Raw genomic sequence first — 26,944 nt, 5'->3', positions numbered from 1 at the left:
AGAAATGGAGGAGGACTGACTGATACTGTAGCAAAAAGTGAAGGATAATCGAGGGATAGTGAAATGGTACACGCCAATGCTCCTCCCATAGAAGAAGGCCATTAGCATACCAGGAAGATCCTCTATGGAGGGTTTGGGGGAGGAAATGCACGAGAACTGCGTAGCATGAGGAGGAATGATTGGCTGGCAGTCTACACCAATGTAGCCACTGATCCATCAAAGTATGGAAGAGTTCCCTTCCCAAGATTGGATGACAAGCTGGCGAAAGCAGAAGCTATGCCCCACCTATCCTTGTATCTCCAATGCCTAGGGCACTTACTTAATTGAACCAATTATGGAACTGAAGAATTTCTCTAGTTCTCGTGCTGTCTCCTTGACTGGGAAGAAGCTGGTATATCCCAGACAAAAAGAGCGTCCTGTTTCTGACGCCAGAAAATCATTAGGCTTAGCACAGTGCCGTCAGCCGAGGGGAAAACACTGAGATACGGGATTGTGGACTTCCTTACTTGCCCCTTCCTCAGGTTCTGGCTCAGACACTCTGAACACAGACGGGACCCTCTGGGCCCCTGAATCTTACCTGTATCCATCTTCACAAAGGCAAGAGTAACCATTCACTTCATCTACACATCGGGCTCCATTCTGGCACTGATGGTCTATGCAGTCATTGTAGTTTATGCTACAGTTGTCACCCACGTAACCTGGAGCACATTCACATCTAGGCAGAAGGGAAACTCCAGATTTACTTACTACTCCAAAGCTAAGACCATCGCCATCATCATCATCACCGGTGTTTATATGGCACTTTAAGGTTTGCAAAGTGCTTTATAAGTATTCTCTCATTTAATCATTATAACAATGCGGTAAGGTAAGTGCTATCGTTATCCCTATTTTACAGATGAGGAAACTGAGGTTGAACTAATAGGAAGTATTTGAGGCAGGATTTCAGCTTCATTTATGGTTCAATTCCATTTGGGGAGAGTCCTAGGATAGGAACTAGACCCGTGATTTCATCGATCCTGGTAAAGTAGGTCAGCACCTTCTCTACAGTAAAGTCAGTCAACAACCATGTATCAGGAACAGAGTGCTAGAGATACAAAGAATACACTCCCTCCCATCCCCAGTCCTGCCCTCAAGGAGAGTACATTTTAATGGAGTGTTCTCATAGGCTTAGATAATTGCCTAGAGTAGAAGTGTCAAAAACTAGGGGCAGAACCAGATTAAAAATGTAATTGGGAAATATTTAACAATATAAACAAAAAGACAATAAAACGTAGTTAAAATGACATTTAAAGACTAAGTCCCCGTGCAGCCCATGGGGATTACTACTTACAGTTTACTATTTGAGTTTGACTCCACCGGCCCAGGGCCCCAGAGGCTCAGTGGCCTTGCCCAGGGTCACCCGATCAGCACACGGCAGAGGAACCAGAACTTAGGTCTTCCTGGCTCCGAGCCCATCTCTCTATCCAACATGTCGCACTGCCTCACATTGAGCTAAAATCCCTAAAATTTCCACTCTTTGCTCCTAGCTTTTCTTTCCTGGGGCCTCTCCTTTCTACAAAATAACCAAGTAAAAATTATTATCGAATCTGAATTAAAAGTTACCCCAAAAGTTGGCCATCTAGTCCAACACATGCCTAAACAATAATGCCCTCTAAAAATGCCCAGTTAGTGGTCATACAGTTTTTGCTTGAAGAACTCTCTCTCTCCAGAGGCAACCCCAGCTGTTTTATTTTTGGATGACTCTCGGGTCTAAATGTGTCTGTTACTTCATCTCAGTCCCTACCCTCTAGGGTCAAGCAGGAAAGAGGAAGGAATAAGCATTTATTAAGTGCCTACTCTGTGCCAGGCTCTATATCCTAAATATTTTACAAATATCTCATTTGCTCATCACAACAAACCCTGTGAGGTAGGCAGTATGATGATCCCCATTTTACAGTTGAGGAAACTGAGACAGACCAATTAAATGACTTGCCTAGGGTCATATGGCTCCTAAGTGACTGAAGCCGTATTTGGACTTAGGTCTTTCTGACTCCAGGCCCAGTACTCTATCCACTGAACTACCCAGCTGCCTCAACAGAAAAAAATATTATCTTCCTCTTCTATATAACAACCCTTCAAATAACTGAAGACAGATATCATGGGCACCCTAACTCTTCTCCAGACTAAGCATCCCCGTTCCTTTGACCAGTCTTCATATGGCATGACCTCAAGGCTCTCTAACATCATGGGTGCCATCCTTCAATTGCTCTCCAGCCTCCAAAAATGTGGTTTTTTTAAGCAAAAGCCATTCGCAGGTATATGGTAGAGGGAATTATTTTTTTCAAGCATGGGTTGGACTAGATCACTGCTCAGGTCAATTCTAAAATTCTGTGATTCTGTTAACCCTTGTCTGTTATCCTGGTTAGTAGCTGGACTGACGTGTGGACTTGGCAACAATACCACGGTAGGAAAAGGGGGGGGGCACATTTAAGGGAAGGGAGGTGACCCGTGGATCGGGAAACACTTACTTGGGCCCCTCAGGGGTGCCAGCGCACTTGGCACCATGTTGACATGGGTTTAAGTCCAGAGAACAGAAGTCCACCAACTGCTCACAGGCCCTTCCTACAGAGAAAGAGACAAGACAGGACGCCGACCTTACAGTCCCTATTAATCCAGGCCTTCCCTGGCCCAAGCCAAATCCCAGGGCCATAGAAATAGAGCTGGGAGGGGCCCTCGAGATCATCTAATCCAACCCCTTCATTTTTACAGACAAGAGAACTCAGACATAGAGGGGATACGTGACTTGCTGAAGGTCACAGAGGTAGAAAGTGACAGAGCTAGAATCTGAACCTGGATCTTGATCCAAACCTAGCATTCCTTACACTGTGCCAGTCTGCCTTCCCTGTAAGGAAGCAGGGCCACCTCAGGCCACATGCAGTCCCTGCTACCGTTGGGGGGTAAGGAGAGACTTTGAGACCCAAGGAACCAGACCCATCCCCACCAAGGCTAAAGTTACACAGTTGCCAGGGTTTGATCGTTTCCTATATTGTAGGCTAAGAAGAGCAGGGGGCTCAAAAGTTAAGGGGGTCTGAACAAGCCCTCCATTTCATATGTTTCTCTATTCCTACTTTGTCTGAAGATGTGTTCTCTATCCCTTTATCCTTTCCCCCTTAATGTTTACAGACACAAAACACACAATCTTTCTCTCCCAGGAAGGTGGCACCTGTGTATCGAAAGGGGCATAAACATGTGTAGTTGTTGACGCCATCCACACAGATGCCCCCATTCTCACAGGCATGATCTCTGCAGTTGTCTGTGTTCACCCCACAGGTTGGCCCCTCAAACCCCACTGGGCACGAACACCTGCAAGGGACGGGGAAAAGCAGGTCAGCTTCCAGGCAGCAAGAAGTCTCAGTTTCTAGCTCACTTCCTGCTTCCTGTTCCTTCGGACATGCCACTGTTCTCCCAGTCAGAGCTGAGGCCCCCCTTCTGGACACCAATTCCAATCCTGCCAGTGATGCACCAGAGCAAGATCTGCACTAGGAGTCAGGAAACCCCGGGTTTAGTCTCACTGGTACCCCTCAGTAGCTGTGTGACTTTGGGCAAGTCATCTTCCCTCTCTGGGCCTCATTTTTCTAATCTGTAAAATAAAGGGGTTGGACGAGATGAAGAGTTGGTCCTTTCCAACTCTTAAGTCTATGATTCTTAAGTCAACCCCACTTTTGGAGTCAGAGGTGTGCCTCCTATGATGGGGGTAGGAGTCCAGAGGTGCTTCCTAACGTTCTTATCTCTTGTTCTGGTTCTAATGCTCCAGAACACTGGACAGTACTAATGCGTGGAAGCTACCAAACCAGTGCTCTGTGTATCATGTAACACTGCAAGTTTATTCCTGAGTTGAGAGTCAGGCGGCCTGGGACTGGTTCCTGCTTCTGTTGCTTACAACCTGGGTGATAACCAGACAAGCTCCTTTCTCCTTTCTGGGCCTCAGTTATCTGTAAAATGAGGTGCTTGGAGTAGATGCCCTCTTAAGTTTCCTCACAGCTTGAAGATCTGTGCTCTTTGATGCGTGTTGCTAACAACCACCCAGTAGAATTAAATATTTGAGTTTGTATGTGTCTGTTCTTCCTCATTTCCTAGCGGATGGAGCTCTTCTGTCTTTTCTGTCTTCCCTCCCACAACACCCCTCCCTGCCCCCACACACATATACACTGCCTCTGTTTACAGTATGAGTGAAGGAAACAAGTCATGGTGGCTTCTACTTTGTTGAAAACGTCTACCAAACTATGTGGTTTCTCCAAGGTCTTTCATTCCAGTCCTTCAACAAATGTTTAATCAGAATGTGTAAGTCTAAGGGACCTTAGAGTTCGTCTATTCCAACACCCCCATTTTGGACATAGGAAAACTAAAGCTCAGAGAAATGAGTGAATTGGCCAACGCCACACAAGTCATCCGTGGCAGAGCCAAGAATGTGAAGCAAGCTCCTTTCCCTTCATATCTGTCTTTGACTGTACCACATTAAAAATCTGAACCTCTAGTCAAATTTTTGTGACTGCCACTAAGCTCTTACTTAAGATTAAACTCCAGACCTGACCACTGCTCTCATGCTCCGTGACCAGTCTGCCTTAAGCCAGCCCTGACATTTTTGCATCTTGATCCAAAAACCACTGTGAGCCTTAGGGAGGGAGCCTTTTTACTGTGTGTGAGAGATGGACAGGGTAAAGGCGTTGATCGAGCTGCTCTGCCAAACCCCAAAGGAGAATCTATGTCTATTGTAAGGATGCTGGGTTTCCAAGGCAACGGCAAGAGAGGCCATTTAGCATTTTATTTTTTACATCTGGTAATTTGGGTTTGAAGAGACAGGTTTGGCCATCTCTGCTTCTTGATTCAACATCGTTTTCCAGAGAGCCCATTTGTTCTTTCCCTGCTGGGGATTTATTTTCAGAAACTAATTATGTTCCCCCAGAAAGGCCCACAGCCTTGGGACTCCAGGCTGGAGAGGGGGAAGGCACTGAGATGCCCCAGCTGGGCACACGGCATTTGGCTCCTACACAACTTTGCTCCTGATAGATCAGGGATAACCCTGATAGAAGATTGAGGGGCTCAGATCAAAGAGAAGAGAATTTTTGGATTAGGATTTTAGGGCATAAAGGGACCTTAGAAACCATCCAGTGTGACATTTTGATTTCACTGAGAAGGAAACTGAGGTCCAGAGAAGGGAAATAATTTGTTCCAGGTCCCACAGCTAGTTTATAGCAAGGCCAGGATCGGAACTCAAACCTGCTAAGTCCCCAGGCCACTACTACTTCTGGCCCTCCACTCCCAGCTCCCATCAAGATCTCACATCAGATGCACATCAGACATTCATGGCCTGGACCTGGCCTGCTCTCACCTCCTCATGGGCAGCTCTGTTAGGTGCCAGATTCTCTAGGGAACCTAATGCTCTTAATGAGCTTGGCTAGAGCCATCCTGCTCTCTGATCCGGGGGACAAAGGGGAGCACCATGTTTTTAGCATGAGGGCACCTACCTTCTCCTTCAATCATGCCATTCACTGCCAAGTACAGTATCACACATGTAGTGATAGGCACATAAATATGTTTGCCCTAAAGATGGTCTGCTCCCTTCATGCTGTTGTTCTGTTCTCTAGTGGAATTCCCCCAGCCCTCTCCCTAATTTTCCTCTTTTCTAAGTTCGTCTGCAAATCCTAGTTAGCCCCCCCTTTCAGGAGCCCATCATAGGTAGACTAGACTCTCAGGTCCTCCATGGTCTTTTGGGTCTATCCAGGTTATGGATCATCTGTCCTTCCAGGAACATGGCCCTTCCTTGGTCCAACCCCCATCAGAGAACTACTTTACCTTTCCTCCCCACAAGCCAACCCCGCCGCTACCTGCCCAGGATGTCCTGGGGAGGAAGCAGACCCTCTGGGCACTCACGTGAACCCGGCTCCCTCTCCTACTTGGGAGTGGCAGGTCCCGCCATTTTCACAGGGGTCACTGGAGCAACTGTTGAGTGATATTTCACAGTCTCTGCCCTGGGGAAGAGGAGGGGAAGGAGAAAGAGGAGGAGGAGGAGGAAGAGAAGAAGAAAGAAAAGGAGGAGGAGGAGGAGACAGTAAATCCAGGGAGACACAGGATCTGGAAAGACTAAAGAGACAGTTTGAGCGGAAGGTGGGACCTGAAAAGGCTGCAGACTATGGAAATTTCCCCCACCCAGTCCCCAGTCACCCTCCTGTCCCAGCTCTGGGATCACAGCAGATCTCCGCCACAGGATGCCTGGAGCAATGTAAGCAATGACTTGGCCTGTACCAGATGCCCGTCTCTGCCTACCTTGTAGCCGCTGGGGCAGGCACATCTATACGAGTCCAAGGGGTCATTCTGGCAGGTTCCCTGGTTCAGACATGGGTTGGATAGGCAGGGGTTACATTTGGCTTGCACAGCCAGGGAGGGAGGACCTGAGCGACAGAGACCAGGAGAGGAATTTATGAAGCCCTTGGAGGGTCCCAAGAATGAAAGTCACTGTTATGTTCTTGGAATCCTAGCTAGTATGTCGCAGATGGAAGGAGTATTTGACCTGCAACACAGAAATAGGCTGGGAGCACCTTAGGGAAAAAGACTTTCCTTTCTTCCATCGCCCTCCCTCTGGCTCATCCTTAGCCACCAACCTGCAAATGCTCATCCTGAAAAAAAAAATAATACATTCCAAGCACAGATGTGTTCAGGAAGCATAGAGCCCTTCTTTGGTATTTTGACTGAAGCCAAGTGGTGCCACAGTGCATAGCCAGGAAGACTCCAGAGTTCAAATCTGGTCTCAGACACTTATTGTCTGAGTGACCCTAGGCAAGTCACTTAACCCTGTTTGCCTCAGTTTCCTCACCTGTAAAATGAGCTGGAGAAGAAAATGACAAACCATTTCAGTATCTTTGCCAAGAAAGCCCCAAATGGGGTCAGGAAGAATCAGATACAACTGAAAACGACTGAGCAACTGCAAAGACTAATATCTGGAGATACTGTTTGTAACAACTCCAAAGGAGCATCCATCTCCCATAGAAATCCAGCCACCCAGGAAGGACACAAGACGGAGGCCAACGTGTCTCTGAGCTGGGAACAGTGAAAGTGGTCGGGGGAGGCCAACAGTTCTGCAGCTGTGTTCTGCTGTCCACTGATGAGCAGGTCGGTGGCTAGGAGAGTCATGAGACCACCATGGGCCACCTGAAACCTCCCCTCCCTTCACACAGACTTTTCTTCTACCAGTAAGCTCCAGCGCTTGCTGTGCTGTCTGTTTTTTTCTTTTCTGTTCACAACCATTACCCTTTTTCTGGACTTGGCCCATTACTACTCAAAGCTTTTGGCTACAGTAGGAGGTTGTAGGGTACAGCAGCTGCCAAAATCCTAAAATCACATGCAGCCCTTCTTTAGGTGTTTCTAAGAGATTTTCCTACTAATATCTACAGGAAAAATATACAAGGTTTTAAAGTAACGAAAAAAAGGCAGCAGTAACAGTCATTTGAGTCTTTGAAGCTAATGTCTGTCTACGTAAGAAGAGCCAGACCTCGCTCCTCATCGGCCCCACCCCTTACTCTGCCATTCTCTGAACCCCATTTCCCAGATCTTATCCCCAGAGTCAGCCCACTGAACACTGTATAATTGTAACCAAACTGGGCCTGGAAAAAGAGATCTGAGATAGCACCCTCCTCTCTTCTCAGCGGAGGTGAAGGACATGGACAGAGAATATGGCATACACTGTTGGGTCTGGTGGATGTGTTGGTTAGTTTTGCCCAATTGCTTTTATTTTTTTTTTAATTTACTGTTATAAGGAATATGCCACCGGGTGGAGGGGATATTTTGAGGAATTAAGGTGAAATTTGTAAAACAAATAACATCAATAATTTATCATTCCCTTCTTACTTGGAGCTAGGTTCTAACGGAACTCCCTCTCTCTCTGGGAAAGAACTGTCACCTGAAATCTCACCCCTCCCTGTCTTCTTTCTGAGAGATGCAACCATTGCCAACTTAGACACTAGTGATGGGCCTTGGGCCAGAGACACCATACATACTAATAGTGAAAACCTGGGGGCCATAGATGCTAATGTGCTGTGGGAACCACAGCCACTAATGGTGGGACCAGACCCATAATGGGTGAGATCCCCAATGCTTCTAAGTGAAATTTGGGGGGGGGGGTCCACAGGGACTGAGTCTGGTACCATGAGGACTGTAAGCGCTAATGCTGGAACCATCAGTACTAACGGTGGGACCATAGGTGCTAACAATTATAATAACAGCCAAGACTTATGTAGTGCTTCAAGGTTTACAAAGCATTTTATACGCATTTTTTATTTTACAACCACGTAAGGGGTTGTGATAATAGATATTATTATTCTCATTTGACAGATGAGGAAACTGAGTCTGAGAGAGGGTTAGTGACTTGACCTGAGTCACCCAACGAGGACGTACCTATGGCAGAATTCAAAACTAGTTCTTTCTGGCTCCAAGTCCACTCCAGGACACCTAATGGTAGAACTATGGGGACCCCAGAGAGATGATAGTTTCTAATGATGGAAATCTAGGGGCCAAAAGAACTAAGATGGGGCAGTCATTCTACAAAACTGCCTCAAAGAAGTCCAGTTATGTCTTAGAGACTACTTCAGACTAGCAGTCTCCATATTAAGCATCCCTTGCTTCTAAAACAAAGGTCTTCTCGGCCCATTTTTCACAGTCGGGGGTGATTTGGCTTTGTTCAAAACCTATACAAATCCTTCCATCCGTTCCGTGCAGTTCCTCAGGCAGGGCAATTGTCCCCATTATGGACCAAGCTCATGCCCAGCCCTGTGCTCTGCTCTCCTCAGAATGCCCTCCCCTTTCCTTTCTAACCTACCTAAATCAGACCCATCCTTCAGGACCAGCTTTTTCTTACAACATTCTCCAGCCCCTTCCATAGTTCAAAGAGCCTTAGACCACAAGGCAGGAGACCTGGCTGTTGGTGCAGCCCAACCTCGAGCAAATCATTGAACTTCAACATGTGGGTATTATTCACTGCTGTGTACAAATCACTCTGGCAAGGTGATGCAGGGAGATAAAAAGATTAAGAACAACTCCATCTGTGACAGCTGCTGGATCCAGGATAAGAAAGCCCCCTGAGCCACGTGAGGGTCATCTTTGGAGGCAGTATGCAGGTACATATAGACAGACTCCCTGGAGACTAGACCGTTGCCCCAGTAATACAGAAAAGGACTAGAGAAGCAGAGAAGCCTTGGGCAATCAGAACAAGTGGGCACTCAAGGAGGAGAAAGGAGAGAAGCTCACCTTGGCATTCAAACTTCTTGGCAGGAGTTGTGAGGAGCAGTTTGCCTTCCATGTCGGGGGGTCCGGCACATCGGGCAATGCCAGGTTCCTTGTAACCTGTTTTGACCCAACTGGAGAGCCAGCGAAGGTAACAGTTGCAGTAGAGTGGGTTGGCTCCAATGGCCCTGCGACCAAGAGGGCAGAGATATTGGCATGAGAATCCTAGAGCCCCGGAGTATCAGAACTGAGTCCAGAATCTGAATCTGGAACGTCAGGACACTAACACTGAGCGACAGAGAGCGAACAGAACTGAGAAGTCACCCAGTCCATCCCCTTTTGCAGTTGGGTAATTACGGTTCCTGAGAATTAACAGCACATTCATTCATCCATTCAGCAAACAGCGCTACCCATCTCTCCTACCACCTGACATGGGACACTGTAAGGCTTACAAAGAACTTTATCAGTATATCTCCTGTGAACGCTACAACAATCTTGGGAAGTAGGACTACAGACGTTATTATCTCCATTGTATAGATGAGAAAACTCAGGCTCAGAGAGGTTAGATGACTTTTTCTATGGAACAAATTTGCTACTATCTTCAATTTATACTTGTTACTCTGGGTACCAACCTCTAGGACCAAGTAAAACAATTCTAATCCTGCTTCCTTGTGATGCTCCTTAAGATACTTAAGGATGCTTTCCTTCCCTCCAGAAAGTTAACATTTCTTCCAAGGACTGTGAAATCAATCATTTGGGTTTTTTTGGTTGTTGTTCTTAAGATGCTACATAGGCACCAGAGGTCATATCTGAAACTAGGTCTTCCCAACCACATCTTCAAGGCCAGCACTCAATGCATCATGTGCTGCTGCTTTTCTACATGCATGGTACTGTGTTAGGCCCCATGGAGAAGACAAAGATTTATAAGATACAGCCCTTTCCCTTCATGTGCAAGGTTGCTGCACTAGATGAGCCATGTACACACATAGCTCCAACATGGGGCAGTAGGAGGCCCTGGGAGTCGGAAGCCATCTCTAATGGTGGTTCAAGCTTGGGAGGTTTTTCCAACTCCACTGCTAACAGTATCTGTAATCTATTGAGATTGTGGCCAAGGAAGAGAGTCTGCTGCCCTTCCATGAAAACAGAACCAGGGGTCTCCAGCCACCTTAACAGGATGGGAAAATCCTCCAGTGTGGGATAGGAATGTAGATCCAAGAATCTGGGAGGTTTCAGTGACTCAGGACAAGCACCCACCATAGATTCCCTAGCCCTGATGGCCAGTGCAGTGTCAACCAAGCCTTTGGTGTTCTAATCTGGCCTGCTAACAGTTGCTATTTTGCCCAGGGCACTGGACTGAGAATCAAGAGACCTAGGTTCTAATTCCAGCTCCTCCATGAGTTTGCTGTGGATCTTGGGCAAGCCACTTAACATCTCTGGGCCTCAGTTTCCTCATCTGTAAAATGAAGGTAAATGTATGAGATGATATCTGAAGCCCCTTCCGGCTTCTAATAGTATATATATATATATAGTATATATAGTATAATAGTATATATATATATACTAATAGTACATACATAGTATATATAGTATCTATAGTAGTATATATAGTATATATACTATTATATATACTATATAGTGTATATATATATATAGATATATATATACTACATATATATCTATATATATATATCTGTTGCCAAGGATATATTCTGTTACCAATATAACCCTCCCTTTGATAACCTGAACAAACAGGCTTTGGTCAAGTCAGTCATTGGGAAAGGAATACCTTCCTTCAAGTGACCCACCCAAGGAGGGACTGTCACTTCAATCTCTCTGATTTACTGAAGGACCTATTCAAAATTGTACCTCAGCTTATCTATATCCACCTGAAGGCAATCAGTTCAATTTAACAAGCACTCATTGAGAATTTACTACACATCAAACTCATGGTAGGTATTAAAGGGCTTTGAGGGAGGTGAGGGGAATACTACTGGAAGAATACCCCCATCCAGTGCAAACCCCTCATGCCGCATTCTACATTCTAGATGGATGTCAGAGGTGGAAGAGACTTCAAAGGACATCTAGTTCAGCCTTCTTCCTTTACTGATGAATGAAGCTGAGGTCCAGAAGCATGAAGTAATTTTTCCTAGGGCACACTTCTAGTGGATAGCAGAGCTGTGATAAGAACACAATTCCCTTGACCACCAATGTGGTGGTCTCTCCACTCCACCAGATTGCCTCTCTTGAGGATTCTGAAACTGGAAAGATCAGAAGGTTCAACCTGAAAGGGACCTTGGAGGTCACCTGTTCCAAAACCCTCATTTTACAGCAGAGGAAACTGAGAGCTTAAGTGACTCCTCCAAAGTCAGGGCTGGGATTCAAACCCAAGTCTTCTGAGTCCAAACTCAACATGCTTCCTGTTGTGCCATGAAAAGATTGGTCCCTGGCCTGTTTGTCAATGGAACAGAAATGATTCAAGATCAGTGAGAATGAGTTTGGGGGAACCATTGCTAAGAGGCCTATGATTCTGCTTTCAGTCCACGACACTTAAATTAGGCAGATAATGATAATTAAGTCAACCCAGGATCATCTTCACCTCCCACCAATAATCACTGCTGCTTCAAAGGGTCTTTTTGATGCTCCACAGGAACTTAGCACTGGGGGTATCAAGGCAGCAGCTTTAGGCACTATGTCTCGGGACTCCATTTCCTCTCTCTGGGCCAGAAATACCTGAAAGAACCATGTAAGATCTGGGAGACAAAGGGCGTCTTTGCTGGCATTTTATGACCGGGCTCATTATATTGTGGCTGCAGAGATAAGTCATCCAGCAAAGAAAAGGTAAATGGGGGGGGGGTGAAGCAGGGCAAGGAAGGAAGTAGGGAGTGGAATGGGGGAGTGGGAGAGAGAAACAATGAGAAATAGAGAAATAATTATATAGATCTTTAAGGTTTGCAGACCTTCTTGCATGTGTTTTCTCATTGGATCCTTTACAGATGGGGAAACAGGCACAGAGAGATCAAAGGGACATGCCCACACAGCTAACTGTGGATCTGAGGCAGGACCTGAACTCAGGTCTTCCTGACTCCCAAGTCTGATATTCTATCCACAGTGCCACCTAGTTGCCTAAAGGAAAGTGAAGAAGGAAGGAAGGAAGGAAGACAGCCTTCCAAATAAGAGCTCCTGGCCACAGAGCAATATGGTTACATGGGTTATAGAATCTCCATGTTGGAAGTAACCTAAGAAACCAGCTAGTCCAAGCCATATCTGGACAGAACTCACTTCCACCACATGTCCAACAGTATCATGCAGCCTTCACTAGGGGATCTATGGTGAAAGGGACCCCATTACCTCCTAAGTGGTCCATTTGACTTTTGGACACCTCTAATTGGTAGGAAATGTGCCCTTTCTTTCAGCCTGTTTGCCTTTCTGTAATTTCTACTTCTGGGACCTTGCAGAACACGGTGAATCTCTTCTCCCTGTCACAGGCCTTCTGGTACTTAAAGACATATATCATGTCCGCTCTCCCCTGGAAAAAAAAATTCTCTTCTCTAAGGTAAACATTCTATTCCTTAAGCCAAACTATTTGCAGCATGATTTCCAGTCCTCCCACTATCTTGTTAAGGGTGGCCATGTAGTTTTCTGGACACCTCCTCACTTGTCTCGGCTTCAAATACCCTGTTGTTCTGACCTTCCTAGGCTACGTTCCCGAGCAGTTTTCCCTGTGGGTCTGCCTTCATGTTCCCGTGGAGGGGTTGTGACCCTGGGGAAGTCTGGAATGCTGGGCTATCCCTAAAGTACTGGACCCACACATCGAAGTTGCCCAAAGCATTGAACATAGAAAGACAGAAAGGTTTGGCTATCATGAATCTGGGCCACAACGACAGCTGCATCTGTGCAATGGACAGCTGCTTCTTCTGCTGGAGCATGTCCGTGTCAAGTCATGGGAGCCTATGATCTACTAGGCTACCTGCTTCACTGAGGTGTGAGGAGGAAAGCTCTGTGTAAATCTTAAGGTATTTGGGGGGTGTGTGTGTGTGTGTGTGTGTGTGTGTGTGTGTGTGTGTGAGAGAGAGAGAGAGAGAGAGAGAGAGAGAGAGAGAGAGAGAGAGAGAGCTCTTCTTGTCAGTGGGCAAAGAGTAGGAAAACTGAAGCCAAAATAATATTACAAAATGGAACATTTGTATTTAAAGTCAGCGTGGTGACCAGAACACTGGATCAGGAACCAGGAGTCCTGGACTTCACTCCCATTCAATGGCTGGCTTATGAGACCTTGGCAAGTTATTTCCCCTCAAACTGTATCTTTCCTCTTGAAAAGACAAAAGGAGATCCAGGGGAAAGAGCTCTGAACTTGGAATCAGGGAGACCTGAGTTCAAATTCTGCCCTCAAACACTTCCTGGCCATGTGCCTCTGGGCAAGTCTCTTAACCTCTGTCAGTCTCAGTTTCCTCATCTGTAAAATAATGATAGATCTTGCCTCTTGGGGTCGTTCTGAGGTTCAAATGAGATAATGGATGTAAAGCACTTTGCAGACTATAAAGCTCTGTATTTATGTCAGCTAGCGTTATTATATGTGATTATCTGTTTTCAGATATGACATTCTTACTGTGTGTCTTGCAAATAGCAAGGAGGTAGTAACACTTGTTGAACACCTTCCTTTCAATCCCAAGGAAACAAAATGAAGAAAACAAATTTTATTCAATTCAGCAGGCATTTATTAAGCATCAACTGTATGCAAAGTCCCTTGCGAGACACTAGGGATCCAAAGACAGAAAACAGAGCAGACTCTTCCTTCAGAGAGATCTTATTCTGCCGAGAGGAGATAACAGTACATACCGTCCTGGGCACCTCACAAGGGAACCGAGGTGATTTTAGGAACTCCGTGCAGGAGTCTGGGTGGTTGTGCAAAGGGAGAACCCATCCCAAGAGTCCTAAAAGAAGCCTGTGCAGAATCAGTGGCTGTGACTATCCCACACCAAGTCCCTTTTCTATACTGTTACTCCGGGCATTTTACTCTCCGATCTCTCACTGGCCTCCACCCGTGTGACCGTGCACACGCCCACACACCTTCCTAGGATGGGACCTGATAAGCATTTGCACAGAACAGCGCCCCCGTCTGCCAAGTCCCCTCCCTTTCTCAGCCATCCCCTCACCCTCCTGGCCTTCCTCGCCTTTTATTGCTTCCCATGTTCCTGACACAGAGGACAGAAGCATCTGTCTGGAGCAAAGCTCCACCACCTCCACAAACCACCGTCAAGCCCTCTGAAAACTGAGCAGAGAGGTAAGGACAGGGGCAAAATGGGGCCATGCAAAGAGCCCTGGCCTGAAAGGCAGGGGACCAAGGCTCCACTCCTCTGTCTCCAACTCACTGCATGACCTTGAGTAAATCAATTTTCTGGTCTCAGTTTCCTTGGGTGTAAAATATGGAAATTAGACTAGCAGATCCCTAGGGTTTCTTTGAACTCCAAATAAATTTCTCTCTCTCTCTCTCTGTCTCTCTTTCCCCCTCACTCTCCCTCTCTCTGTCTCTCTCCGTCTCTGTCTCTGTCCCTCTGTCTCTCTCTGTCTCTCTCTCTCTTCCCCTCTGTTGGTCTCTGTCTCTCTCCATTTCTGTCTCTTTTTCTTTCTCTCTGTGTCTCTTTCTCCTCTCTGTCTCTCCTTCTCTGTCTCTTTTTCTGTCTCTGTCTCTCTCTCCCTCTGTCTCTGTTTCTCCTTTCTCTCTCCTTTCTGTGTCCCTCCTTTCTCTCCTTCTCCAGCCCACTGCTTTTTGTTAGCTTGGTTTTTGTTTATTTTTTGTCCTTAGATATAAGGAGCATTGCTTTATTCTTAAAGCTAGATTAAGTATTGTGGAAGATAACTGTGTTTTCTCTTTGACACACCCTTGTACGAGCCAAAACACAGAAATCTCTATAAAGGATTGCACTCTGTGACCAGGCTTAGACAGAATCAACCAAGAAGCTGATTGGTTATTCTGGGAACCTGCTCCAAAATGACATCTGAACAACTCTGTATCATCCATATTTATCAATTTGCTCCTCCTAAATTGGCTCTGTCTCCTGACCAACCTTCCTAATTCTTCCAAAGAAGGAATTTGAATTTGCAGATGGAATTTGTGTACTCAAAAGGATGTTCTGTTTGTCTTTGTCTCTGTGGGGTTTTTTTTTCTGTTTACAAAATGCAAAATTGAATACTTAGCCTCTGAACTGGAAGCTGGGGACAGAAGCACAATGTCCCTGACTATTGTTCAATTTTTATGTCAATTCAAAAATGTCATAAACACAGACCCAATTCAAGAAAGACACAGCCAGAAGTTTGCATGGCAACTGGAACTCGCCCCCTTTTACTGCCCAGAAGGACAGTGGGGGCGTCTGCGTGGAGCCAGGGAGCCTTTGGGAATCAGCACTTAAGAGAACAGGCTCCATTTTGTGGGTGGGGGAGTTAATTGTGGTGGTGAGCAAGAATGTGACCTGCTCAGAGTCACAGCCTGGCATCGGGGAGAATTCCTAATGACCTCGCAACCCGGGAGGCAGGGCACCCACTCAGGAGCCAGAGACACCTTTGTCCTTAAAACCAGGAGGCTTGAGCTGGAGAAACACAAATGGGGAATCTGCAGCCAGCTCTCTGAGGCACTGTGGCCTGGCCCAGAAGAGGCAGGATTCTGAAAAAACAGCTCTGCCAGGGGTTTGGGAGTCAACAGCCGTGAGGGAGTCACTTCAGACCTGGCTAAATTCTAAAATCTATGCCTGCCATCCTTATGCTTATCCTCTCCAGTCATGGCTTTCTCCACCTGTAAAATAGGAGTATATGTGTGTACATGTGCATGTATGAGTTTATGTTGTACACGTATGTGTGTATGTGTGCACGTGTACGTGTATGAGAGTATGTGTGTAGATGTATGTCTGTATACATACAACACACCTTACCCTCTCTGGTCATGGCTTTCTCTACCTGTAAAATAGGAGTATATGTGTGTGTACGTGCAATGCAACGCACATGTATGTGTATATGTGTACATGTGTGTAGGCATGTGTGTACACACAATATACTTTACCGTACTCTCCATTCATGGTTTTCTCTACCTGTAAAATAGGAGTATATGTGTATGCATATACATGTACAGATGTGTATGTATGTATATACACAATACACCTTACCATCTCCATTCATGGCTTTATCTGTAAAATAGTATATGTGAGCATGTATGTGTGTATGTATATATACATGTACATGTATGTATGTATGTATACACACAATACACCTTATCCTCTTTGGTCATTGTTTTCTCCATCTGTAACATGGGAATTAAAGGATGTGAGTATGTATGTATGTATGTGTTGTTCAGCTGTTTTTCAGTTGTGTCCAACTCTTCATGACCCCATTTGAGGTTTTCTTGACAAAGATACTAGAGTGGTTTGCCATTTTCTTCTTCAGCTCATTTTCCAGATGAGGAAACTGAGGCAAACAGGATGAAGTGACTTGCCCAGTGACTAGTAAGTGTCTGAGGCCAGATTTGAACTCAGAAAGATAAAACTTCCTGACTCCAGGCCTGCCACGCTATCCACTGAGGCACCTAGCTGCCCTATATATACATATACACCTAGGTGTGTGCATGTACATGCATATGCAGGTGTACATATATGTGTACACATACACGCACACACACACATACATACATATTCCTATTTTACATCTGGAGAAAGCAATGACCAGAGAGGGCAAGGGTAGCAGGGGTAGAATGCAGGCTTTCTAATTGTCTCCAGCAGCAGACCCAAGAAACATCTGTCTTCCTTGACATCCACTTCTTACTTCCCTCTCTGAACCTCACCTAACACACCTAACACATATTCTGTTCTGTTTTCAACTTTCCCCTTTGTGGATGTTCCCCCCGCCCCCATAGCCCATTAAATTATAAGCCACTAAAGTGCAGGCACTTTGGTTTCTTCTAGCTTTGGACCCTATCTTGTCCCTTGTAAAACTTCAGTGCTTCTCAAATGTCTGAATTAAGTTGAATGTATCCCAAACATCCTGGTTTCTCTTCATCACTTTTGTGAATTTTTCTGAATTTTATTTGGGGAGGAGGGGAGAAGCTATTTATATTTTCAGCCTCTGCCCCCCGGCTCATAAGTCCCATTAAGCTTATATGTCTTGGGTGAAATAGGACTTCCTGCCTCATCAGAAAACATTCTCCGAACAGTATTCCAAAGAAGCCATTTAAAACTGCCTGGTACGGACTTCAGAAAAACCTGGAAAGACTTGTATGGACTGCTGCTGAGTGAAGTGAGCAGAACCAAGAGAACATTGTGCACAGTAACAGCCACGCTGTGTGATGACTGACTTTGATAGACTTAGCTTTTCTCAGCAATGCAAGGATCTAAGACATCGCCAAAAGTCTCATGATGGAAAATGCTATCCTCATCCAAAGAACGAACTATGGAGTCTGAATGCAGATCGAAGCATGCTATTTGCTATTTTTTTCTTCTGTTTTGTTTTGTTTCCTCTTTCTTGTGGTTCCTCCTATTGGTTCTAATTCTTCTTTACAACATGACTAATGTGAAAATACGTTAAATAGGAATGTATATGTAGAGCCTATATCAGATTGTACACTGTCTTGGGCGGGGAGGGGGAGGAGGAAAAGATTTAAAACTCAAAAGCTTATGGAAGTGATTGTTGATAAATCAAAATAAATTAATAAAAAAAATTTAAAACTGCCTGGTAGCAGAAGAGGTCTGTGGGAAATTACAAATGTAAAGGGATGCTGGGTAATTAACAGTAAGCCTGCCTGCCCCCAGTACCTCCAGAGCTGGCTCCTCACACAGCGCTACACCTTGGAATGAATAAACATAAGCTTTTTGAGGGCAGGATCATTTCTTATTCATCTTTGTATCTTCCTCAGTGTTTAGTGCACTCCATATGTACCTGCAGGATTGAGCTGAATAACTTGGACAAGCAGAATAGGTGGCTCAATGGTTAAAATGCTGGCTGCGCTTGGAGTCAGCAAGACCTGAGTTCAAATCCTATCTCAGACACTTACTCTGTGACCCTGGACAAGTGTGTCTCGGTTTCCTCATCTGTAAAACAAGGATAATAACAGCCCCCACCTCAGAGAGTTCTTGTGAAGATCAAATAAGATAGCATCTTGAAAAACACTTTGCAAACCTTAAGACAGTATAAAAATGCCTATTAGTATTATTATTTTTTTAAATTTTTCTTGCCCCGGTCCCAAAGCTCTGCTTAAAAATCAAAAGGGGCACCCAGGATAGGGAATATCTGCAGTGAGGTACTTACAGATGAGATAGGGAGGTCACGTCAGTAAAGATGCCCTCACGGAGAGTGGAGATATCGTTGCCATGGAGAGATCTGAGGAGACAACAAGCTACTGTTGGTATCATTCCCGAGAAGAAAGGCGCCACCAATTTGCAGAAATACAGAAACAGGTGATTGGTGGTTGAAACTGGAAACAAGGGGCTGGCTTAAAGTCTTCTGACGAGCTGGGACTTGCTGGTGTATAGTCACAAGAATGCCCCCATCTGGGGCTCTAAGGAGGACATCTGCCCTGTTCATGGGTGTCCCCTGGTGGGCCACAGTGTCATGGACTGGGGGGATGGCTTAGAGAAGGGTCTCTGTTCAACAGCCTGGTTTCTACTCATCCCAATCCATACCAGCTCCAACATTTATTAGCTGTGTGACCTTAGGCAAGTTACTTGGTGCCTCTGAGCCTCATTTTTGCTTCGTTTTCACCTGTAAAGCAGAGATGACACCTGCACTACCTCACAGGGATGTTGTTCTGACCTTTTTTTAGGAAAATGCTTTGAAGAAAATTCTTTATAAAGTGTAAAGCACTCTATAAATGTGATCTCTTTACAGCATCATTTTCCCCAGGGTAAGGAGGATATTAGCTCCTTAAAGAAGGCATGCATTTGTACCACTGAGGGGAGGGGGAAGGGAGGAAACATAGTTGAGTTTTCCTTAATAACCCACATCTGCATCCTTTGTGCCAGTTAATGCAGGCATCACCTTTCTGACCAAAATATTCTCATTCATCTCCACTGATTCAGCCTGGCAGCTGTGACTTAAAGTCTTAGACAGCAATGCCAGGGCCATCAACAAGTTAAATGACTTGCTCAGAGTCACAGAGCTTGTATGAGTTGGAAGCACAACGACACAGAGTTTCCTGACTCCAAGGCCAGTCCTCTAACCATGACCACCATGCTGGGCTAGAAGTCTAGAGGGAAGGGCTCATTTCTTCCCAGCTGGACGGGTGAGAAGATCATTTCTCAGTGGGTGGACCATCCAGGAGAAGAGAGGAACCGAAAGGACTTACAGCAGCCGGAGAGAACGGAGTCCCTCAAAGGCCAGTGGCGGGATGCACTGGAGGGAATTATAGCTGAGAATCCTGTGAAGAGGGAAAGGAAGCACTCAGAGACTGTAACAGAAGAGTCACACATGACACATGTAATGTCTCTGGGTTCAAGGGGTCAGCTTTTCTCGTGTGTTCCTCCTCCTCCTTCTCAAACAAAGCATCTACCTGGGAGTGGTATTATCTGAAGAGCTAAACACAGTAAAGTTGAAATCTAAGGCAGACAGGGGAACAGATGTTATTAGTTAAGGGCACAGAGTTAAATGAATGAGCAAACAGTGGGGAAGTATTAAACTAGATAGAGTATTTACACTGTATGCAAACAAAGGAGTCAGCACCCTCTGATAGTTTACACAATGGTCACTGCCAAGATCTCCAATGGATGCCTGCCAGCTATGGAGACAGCCTCCAAGAAACTCAATGACTCCTTCCCATCTGAGTAAGACATTACAGCTGAGGAAGTACCAAGTTGCCCAAATACCACAGATGCTTAAAATGGGGCCCAGGTAACTGGGTAACCCCTCTGGAAGACGAGTGTGGGTACTGGCATATCAAGTGCTTCGCAGCCCTGGAAGCCCTATGTAAATGCCAGGTGTTTGTTTCATATCGGCATAGGCTGTGCAAGGGTGTGGGGTAGCTACATGCTGTCAATGATGGCAGAAAATGGCCATTTATCTCCCTCTCTGAATTTCAGGCACATTCCGGGCTTAGGAAAGAAACAGAGTAGATAGATGGGTTAGACAGGAATCTCCTGAAGAGGGAAGAGAGGAGAAGAGGTGGTCAGCGCTTTCCTGTTCAATTCCTCCCGCCTGCTGTCACCACCCTACTGTCTGTCCCTGGTTTATCTCTCCGATTTCAGACAGATTTAAAGATAAACAAATTAAGCTCAATCTGTTCTCTGGCTCTTAGCTGTAAGGAGGAGACTACGAGATGAAGAAGGAAAACTGTTTAATTTGTAGCTGCTCAAATTCTCCCAGCAGATTTCAGGTGCTGGCAACTTTGTTAACGGCTGTGCTCACTAGATTATAAGCTACTTGAGGAGAAGGAATGTATTTTATTCATCTTTCTATCTCTTTCAGCCAGCGCCAGGCATATAACCAGAACTTGTCAGTGGGCTCTAACATACTAACTAAGCCTGCTAATGAGCTGGACCATGTTCATAGACACTATTTCTTAATAGTTGGCTCCAAATGGAAATAAGGAAAATCACTAAGACCTTTTAAAAATAGGAAATGCAATGAAAAAGAAGAACGTATGGGTGGTTTGGAAACAGCCAACACAGACGGCAAACTTCAGTTTCACTTTCCGGGCTCTGGGCTAGACACAGTCATCGAGAAGAGGACTCCCAAATAGGTCTGACCTACCTATATGCTAACTGTTTGAAGTGAGACTGGGCCAGGGAAAACAAGTACAGAGAACAGACAAGTGGATTTTCTAGAAACCACGGCAAATTTGCCCTGCCCAAGGGTTCCCGGTGGTACTCACAGGGTAGTGAGCTGGCTCATGTTGGTGAAGGAGGAATTACTCAAGGAGCCGATCTTATTGTTACTCAGGTCCCTGGAAAACACAAATGTATCATTTGGAAAAGAGAAAGAAACCAGTTATTGCAAGGAGAGCCTGAGAGGACCCAGTATCACCTGGCCACCATCTTTCCTATCATTTGCCCAATGCTGCCCTATCACCCAAGGGGCCACCTGTTGGTGGTAAATGGGAGGAGACCAAGGGATTGAGTATCAGCTGATGACCTACACACTGCTCAATCCAATGCCCCCTTCTCTGGTCCTCGGTTTATGCATGAGGAATTGGGACTAGGCCCCGGGGTTGAGAACCTGTGGCCTTCTAGGTCCTCGGGTGCAGCCTTTTGACCAAGTCCAAGTTTTACAGAACAAATCCTTTTATTAAGGGGATTTGTTCTGCCAAGTTTGGATTTGGTCAAAGGGCCACACTTGAGGATCTAGAGGGCCACATGTGGCCTCGAGGCAGTAGGTTCCCCATCCCTGGCCTAGGTGAGCTCTAAGGAATGTCCTACTTTTAAAATTCAATAAATCTATGGCTGGTGAAGACACAGCAGAACCACACCCCCTTCAGGTATGCACCTGTGTGGTTCCATTAACATCTTAGCCCTGGCTACCAGACATTTCTTCCGTTCCTCGGCATGGGAAATAAAGCACTAGACTCTGGGTTAGGAAGACCTGGGTTCAAATCTCACTTCTGATGCTTTTGAGCTCTATGACTCTATGACTGGTAAATCATCCAGCCTCCCTGAGGCTTGCCTTCCTCAGCTGTAAAGTGGGAATTATAGAACCTGAATTATCTATCTCAGAGAGTTCTTGTCAGGCTCCAATGAGATGACGTAGAGAAAGAGTGCTTTAAAAACATTAAAGCACTTCATAAGTATCAGTAACAATATATCAGCATTTATTAATAATATTAATTATTAACAATAATCAGCATTTATTATTGCTATTATTACTGCTATCTAATAAAGTCTGTCCTTCCCATCTTTCTTCATATCTGTCTCTACATCTGTCTTGCTCATTTGATTTTGTTCATTTCCCTTGCCTAGCTCTAGCTCTTTTCTTCTTCTTCTTCTTCTTCTTCTTCTTCTTCTTCTTTTCCTTCTCCTTCTCCTCCTCCTCCTCTTTCTTCTTCTACAAATGAAAGGATTAGCTTCCTTGGAACTGCTGAGGAATCATGGGTGTCTTCAGGATCAATTAAAAGTAGGAAACATAGCCCAGGGAGGAATGAATGGACGGACAACCACTAACTTGGACTAAATATTGGGTAAACAAATGTACTGCTAGATATCTGCATAATTATCATGGCCAATAAACATTTATTGAATGCTTACTATGCTATGTGCAAGGCACCATGGGATATATATGTATGTGTGTACACCTATACATACATACATAATATGTATGTAGGCATATCCACTTCTAGTGAGCTTACTGCCTAGTTTTATTTTTTATAATCTTTTTTTTTTTTTTGCTTTAAAGAAATTTTTGTTTTCTTCAAGTTCAGTCTATTAATTAAGAGTAGTAACTTAAGGTCCTACATTTAGCTTCAGAAACTCAATTTCGCAAGAATAGGAAGGGGAAGGTCTGATGTTGTAATCATTCGTGAAGGGGGAAAATGGAGTTTTAGCTGACCACAAGTTCCACATGAGCTAATAATGTAATGCGATTGCTTAAAAAAAAAAAAAAAAAAAGCAGCTCATTCACCCTTAGGCTGCAGCAGTGTTTAAATCATAAGAGATGATAATAGACTCATTATACTCTGAGCAGGTCAGACATATCTGAGGTATATTGCATTCAGTTCTAGGGACATAAAGGAGCCGGGGAATGTACAAACAAGGATGACCAGGATGGTGAGAGGCCTGGGAATGACCATGAGTCAAAGGAGTTGGGGATATTTAGCCTAAAAGAATCACTCCATCATTCAACAAGCATTAAAGAAATACCCACAAGGCATGTCATGAGGGAATATAGACCTGACTTTTTGCTCCCATTCCTTTCTTTCTAAAAATTTCTTCATAAAGTGGATCACTCTAAGACTCATCTTATTTTCCCACAGGAATAATATCAGAATCAATTTTGCTTGACATCCCGTGAGCAGCTAACGGAGCTGTTCACACTTCATTGGAAAGCCATAAAAACAATTCCTGACCAAGGACATCATATAAGAGAAATCATAGCTGCGACCAATAGTACATCATAAATGTCATGACAACAATTATAAATCCCTTTAATAATCCCAAGTAGTAAAACAATGTTCCAAGCCAGAGATCGTGGGCTCATGGAGCTAGAAGGACCCTCTGTAATCATCTCTTCTAACCCCCCTCGTTTTATAGATGAGGAAACTAAAGCCCAAATAATTTGTTCAAAGTCACATAACAAGAGGCAGAGTCAGGATTCAACCATTTCAGGTCTCTGGAGTCAGAGGGCAGTATTCTTTCCAACTTACCCTGCTACCACTGTCTAAGAAAATGGGCAAAAACATACTGTACATCAGAGTTCTCACACACGGGGCCAGTGGGCCATATGTGGCCATAGCACTCCCAGATGAAAATGCAGTCCCTATCTAATTTTAACGTGTTGACATACTGATCTTAAAATAATAAATATATAAATACGTGAGGGTTTCTACATCAATATGCAGCCCAGAAGGATCTTCACAGATGGTTTAGTGGTCCCTATTTCTATTATAGCTTGACCCTACTAGGGTACACACTGATTGTACCAGGGATCCCAGTGTACTACTACAACATGCATATGTAGGACATAAAACATTTAACTCCCCCCTTCATAAATTTGACTTAAAACTAAAATGATAATTATTATAACACATTGAAGACTTTGTAGTCAAATTAATAATAATTTGGGTAGTATTAGAAGTGTTCTGGGGGGATTACTTGGATAGCCCAGGTCACATAAAAAGTTTATCAAAGAAATTTCAGATTTGTGACTTCAATAAATGTCTATCTTCATTGGTAACAGCAGTGCTAACATTGATGTTGTTTTTCCCCACTAAGCAGCATCTTTAATAGAAAGGGCTGACCCAACGTTTTGCCCTTTCATCTTATCCTACCTCTCCAATTGGTTCAAAGCTACAAATGCAGCTGTTTAGTATCACATCTAGTAAAGGTCACCAGGAAAAGGGAAGGGCTGTTAAATCACTTTATTTGACTTTCTGTTGGCAGCTACCAGAGCTCTTCACACTTCACTGGAAGCCCATAAAAATAATTTGGAAGGGCTCCTTTGAGATTACGTGGATGGTCCAGGTCTCTTTAAAAAAAAAAAATCTTTCCACGGAATTTTAAGCCGATCCCTTCTTTTCTTTTTTGATGGCAAACAAAGGCATTCAAAATCAGTAGTGGGGACATTCTTCAAGGCTCTTCAAAACATCTCAAAAAGAATCTCTGTAGTAAGTTTTGCTGTTTAGATATTGGTAAAAACAAAACAAAAAAAAAACTATACCCTCCGAATAAAAAGATAAAGGCAGCAAGAATTGGGGCATGATTGTTAATTAGGCATCACAGCACAAAAGAAAGGAGATGTTCTGTAAACTTGTTCTTTGTGGGACGGAGAACTAGGATCAATGAAGAAATTGAGGCAATCAGGGTTAAGTACCTTGGCCAGAGTCATAGAGCTAGTGTCTGATGCTGAATTTGAACTCAGGCCTTCCTAACTTCAGGCTCATCACTCTATCCACGGTGCCACCTCGCTGCCCACAAGAGTACTAGGATCAATGAATGAAAGTTACAAGGAGGTAGTTTTTAACACAACGAAAGGAAGAACTTTAAAACAATAACAGGTATCCACCAGGTAAATGCACTGAGTCTTCATGTATTGCATTCCCACCCACAGAAGTGTACCAGAGAAGGCTGGGTGGCCTGTTAGGGATGCTGTGGAGAGGATTCCTATCCTAGGTCAGAGGTTGGCCCAGGCAACCTCTGAGGTTCTTTGCAACTCCAAGATTCTATGATTCTATGGAGTTATCCAAGCCCGTCTTGGGAATAACAAATTCCATATATTTACAGAGGTAGTGGGTGATGCAGTGGACAGAGCAATGGACTCAAAGTCAGGAAGACCTGAGTTCAAATCCTGCCTCAGGAAAGAGAACATTCACAATGATGAAATCACAAATCCTTAGAGCAAAGCTTCTTAACTTTGCATGTGAGGGACCCTTGAACTCCTTCTCAGAATGCCTTCCTTTTGTTGCCAACCTCTATGATCAAAGGAAATGCTAAATTTCAGGTAGAGGTCAGAGAAGATGAAAATGTGATGTTTTCCCCATTCAAGTTCATAGACTCCCTGAAATCTATCCATTAACCTCTTGGGGGTCTGTGACCCCAGGTTGAGAACCTCTGACTTAGAATATTCTCTCTATACTTCTACCTTCATGGCTAATCATTTAGGAGTGTGTCCCCCACATTGCCTTGCAAATAGCAGGCACCCAGTAAATCTTTATTTGACTAGCAATGAGTTGTCAAGATTCCCTACACCACCAGGCCATGCAAAGATCCTGGAGGGCAGGGTTTCCAGCAGCTAGTAGAGGGTCTGGCACGTAATGCTTCACAAACTGATTGCTAATTGAATGTAAAACTTCATTCTGCGGCTGCCGAATAGTGTTTATGAAGGCTGGTATTTTATGGCAAGTGATTCGAGATTGTGCCATGTAAACTGTCAAAGGAAAGAAGTAACAAGCACCTATGTGCCCTGGCCTTCGGGGGCACACAGCTGCCAGTCATCCAGAGACCTTCTCTGGAGTCTGTCTCAGAGTGCTGGGAAGTAGCTGTGGGGCAGCGTGGGTCGTAAGTCAGAAGCATGGGTGGGGGAGTGCAGGAGGGAGCATTTGCAGAATGACTGGGTCAGTTCGTGGAGCAAAAGAACAGTAAGTAGTTTGAATGAGGGTTGGTTCAGCCAGAGAGGGATGAGGGTATGGAGTGGGAGCAGAGAGTTGGGAGCAGTGAGGCAGTGGGAGCTCGCAGAGGGTATAGGGAGTAACTCTGGAGAAGAGAGGAGAGGATTGGTAAAAGGGGATGGAGTCTGGAGCCTATCACCTCCCCCTTCCATTGCCATCCTCCAATGCTATGGCGACATACGTCACCAAGAAGGGCAACGACAAGGGGCTGCTAGTCATACCACCTCCCGAAGGCATGCATTTTCTGAACTTCCCCAGGCTGTTTTGGAGGAAGAGGGGTACCTGGGGTGGGCATAGTTTGACCCAAGGCACAGGGCATTCATGGCATGGGACATACATAACAAGATCATGACATTAATAACCAAGAAAGAAGTATCAGACCCAGACTAGACACAGACAGACTGCTAATCGGGGCTATGTAGAAGGTGTGGACTTGTCAGTAGCCAGGTCCTCTTAAAAAGAGTCTTGTTAAATTCTATTTACAGTCCCCAGTGCCTGGAACTTCCTGCGTTCCCTCCTTCACCTGCTGAATCACCTAACCCAAAAGACGTCTCCTCCATGAAGCCTTCTGTGATTCCCCAGTCAATGATGCTCTCTGGGCCTCAATTCCCTGACTTAGCACTGTGGTACTTCATACAGCGTACATTGTAAAGGTTTGTTTTTTTTTTTTAATTGCACTACATTTACCTGAATGTACCCCAGCCATACCCTTGGCTCAGGACTCCCTTGGAAGAATCTGGGGTCTCCAAATTCCCTTTGGCACTACCTTTCCTTTCCAGCTTGCCTTCAAGTGTCTCCCCTCCAGCTGCCAATTGTTGCTACCACTTCATTCATTCTGTTTGGGGGCAGCAGTGGGTGCCAAGGAACCCTCCAGAGGGGCTCATTCCCTTTGTAACTTCCCTGCCTGCTCCC

At 44.9% G+C, this 26,944-nt stretch overlaps 1 protein-coding gene across 1 annotated transcript in view; it reads right to left on the bottom strand.

Moving 5' to 3' along the window:
* The window catches only part of SLIT1 (slit guidance ligand 1), a 241,458-nt gene that overhangs the window by 12,653 nt on the left and 201,861 nt on the right, over window positions 1–26,944 (bottom strand). The window contains exons 23-31 of the mRNA XM_027859881.1: window positions 21,092–21,163; window positions 19,571–19,642; window positions 18,535–18,606; window positions 9,277–9,440; window positions 6,304–6,428; window positions 5,911–6,008; window positions 3,203–3,342; window positions 2,508–2,601; window positions 578–715 (exon numbers count right to left, since the gene is read on the bottom strand). Coding sequence (XP_027715682.1) covers window positions 578–715; window positions 2,508–2,601; window positions 3,203–3,342; window positions 5,911–6,008; window positions 6,304–6,428; window positions 9,277–9,440; window positions 18,535–18,606; window positions 19,571–19,642; window positions 21,092–21,163 — 975 coding nt within the window. The remainder of the gene's footprint in view (window positions 1–577; window positions 716–2,507; window positions 2,602–3,202; window positions 3,343–5,910; window positions 6,009–6,303; window positions 6,429–9,276; window positions 9,441–18,534; window positions 18,607–19,570; window positions 19,643–21,091; window positions 21,164–26,944) is intronic.

This window comes from Vombatus ursinus, unplaced genomic scaffold (genome assembly GCF_900497805.2).
Source record: "Vombatus ursinus unplaced genomic scaffold, bare-nosed wombat genome assembly UNPS02000749.1, whole genome shotgun sequence".
NCBI lineage: Eukaryota > Metazoa > Chordata > Mammalia > Diprotodontia > Vombatidae > Vombatus > Vombatus ursinus.
This window is presented reverse-complemented; position numbering and strand designations above follow the sequence as displayed.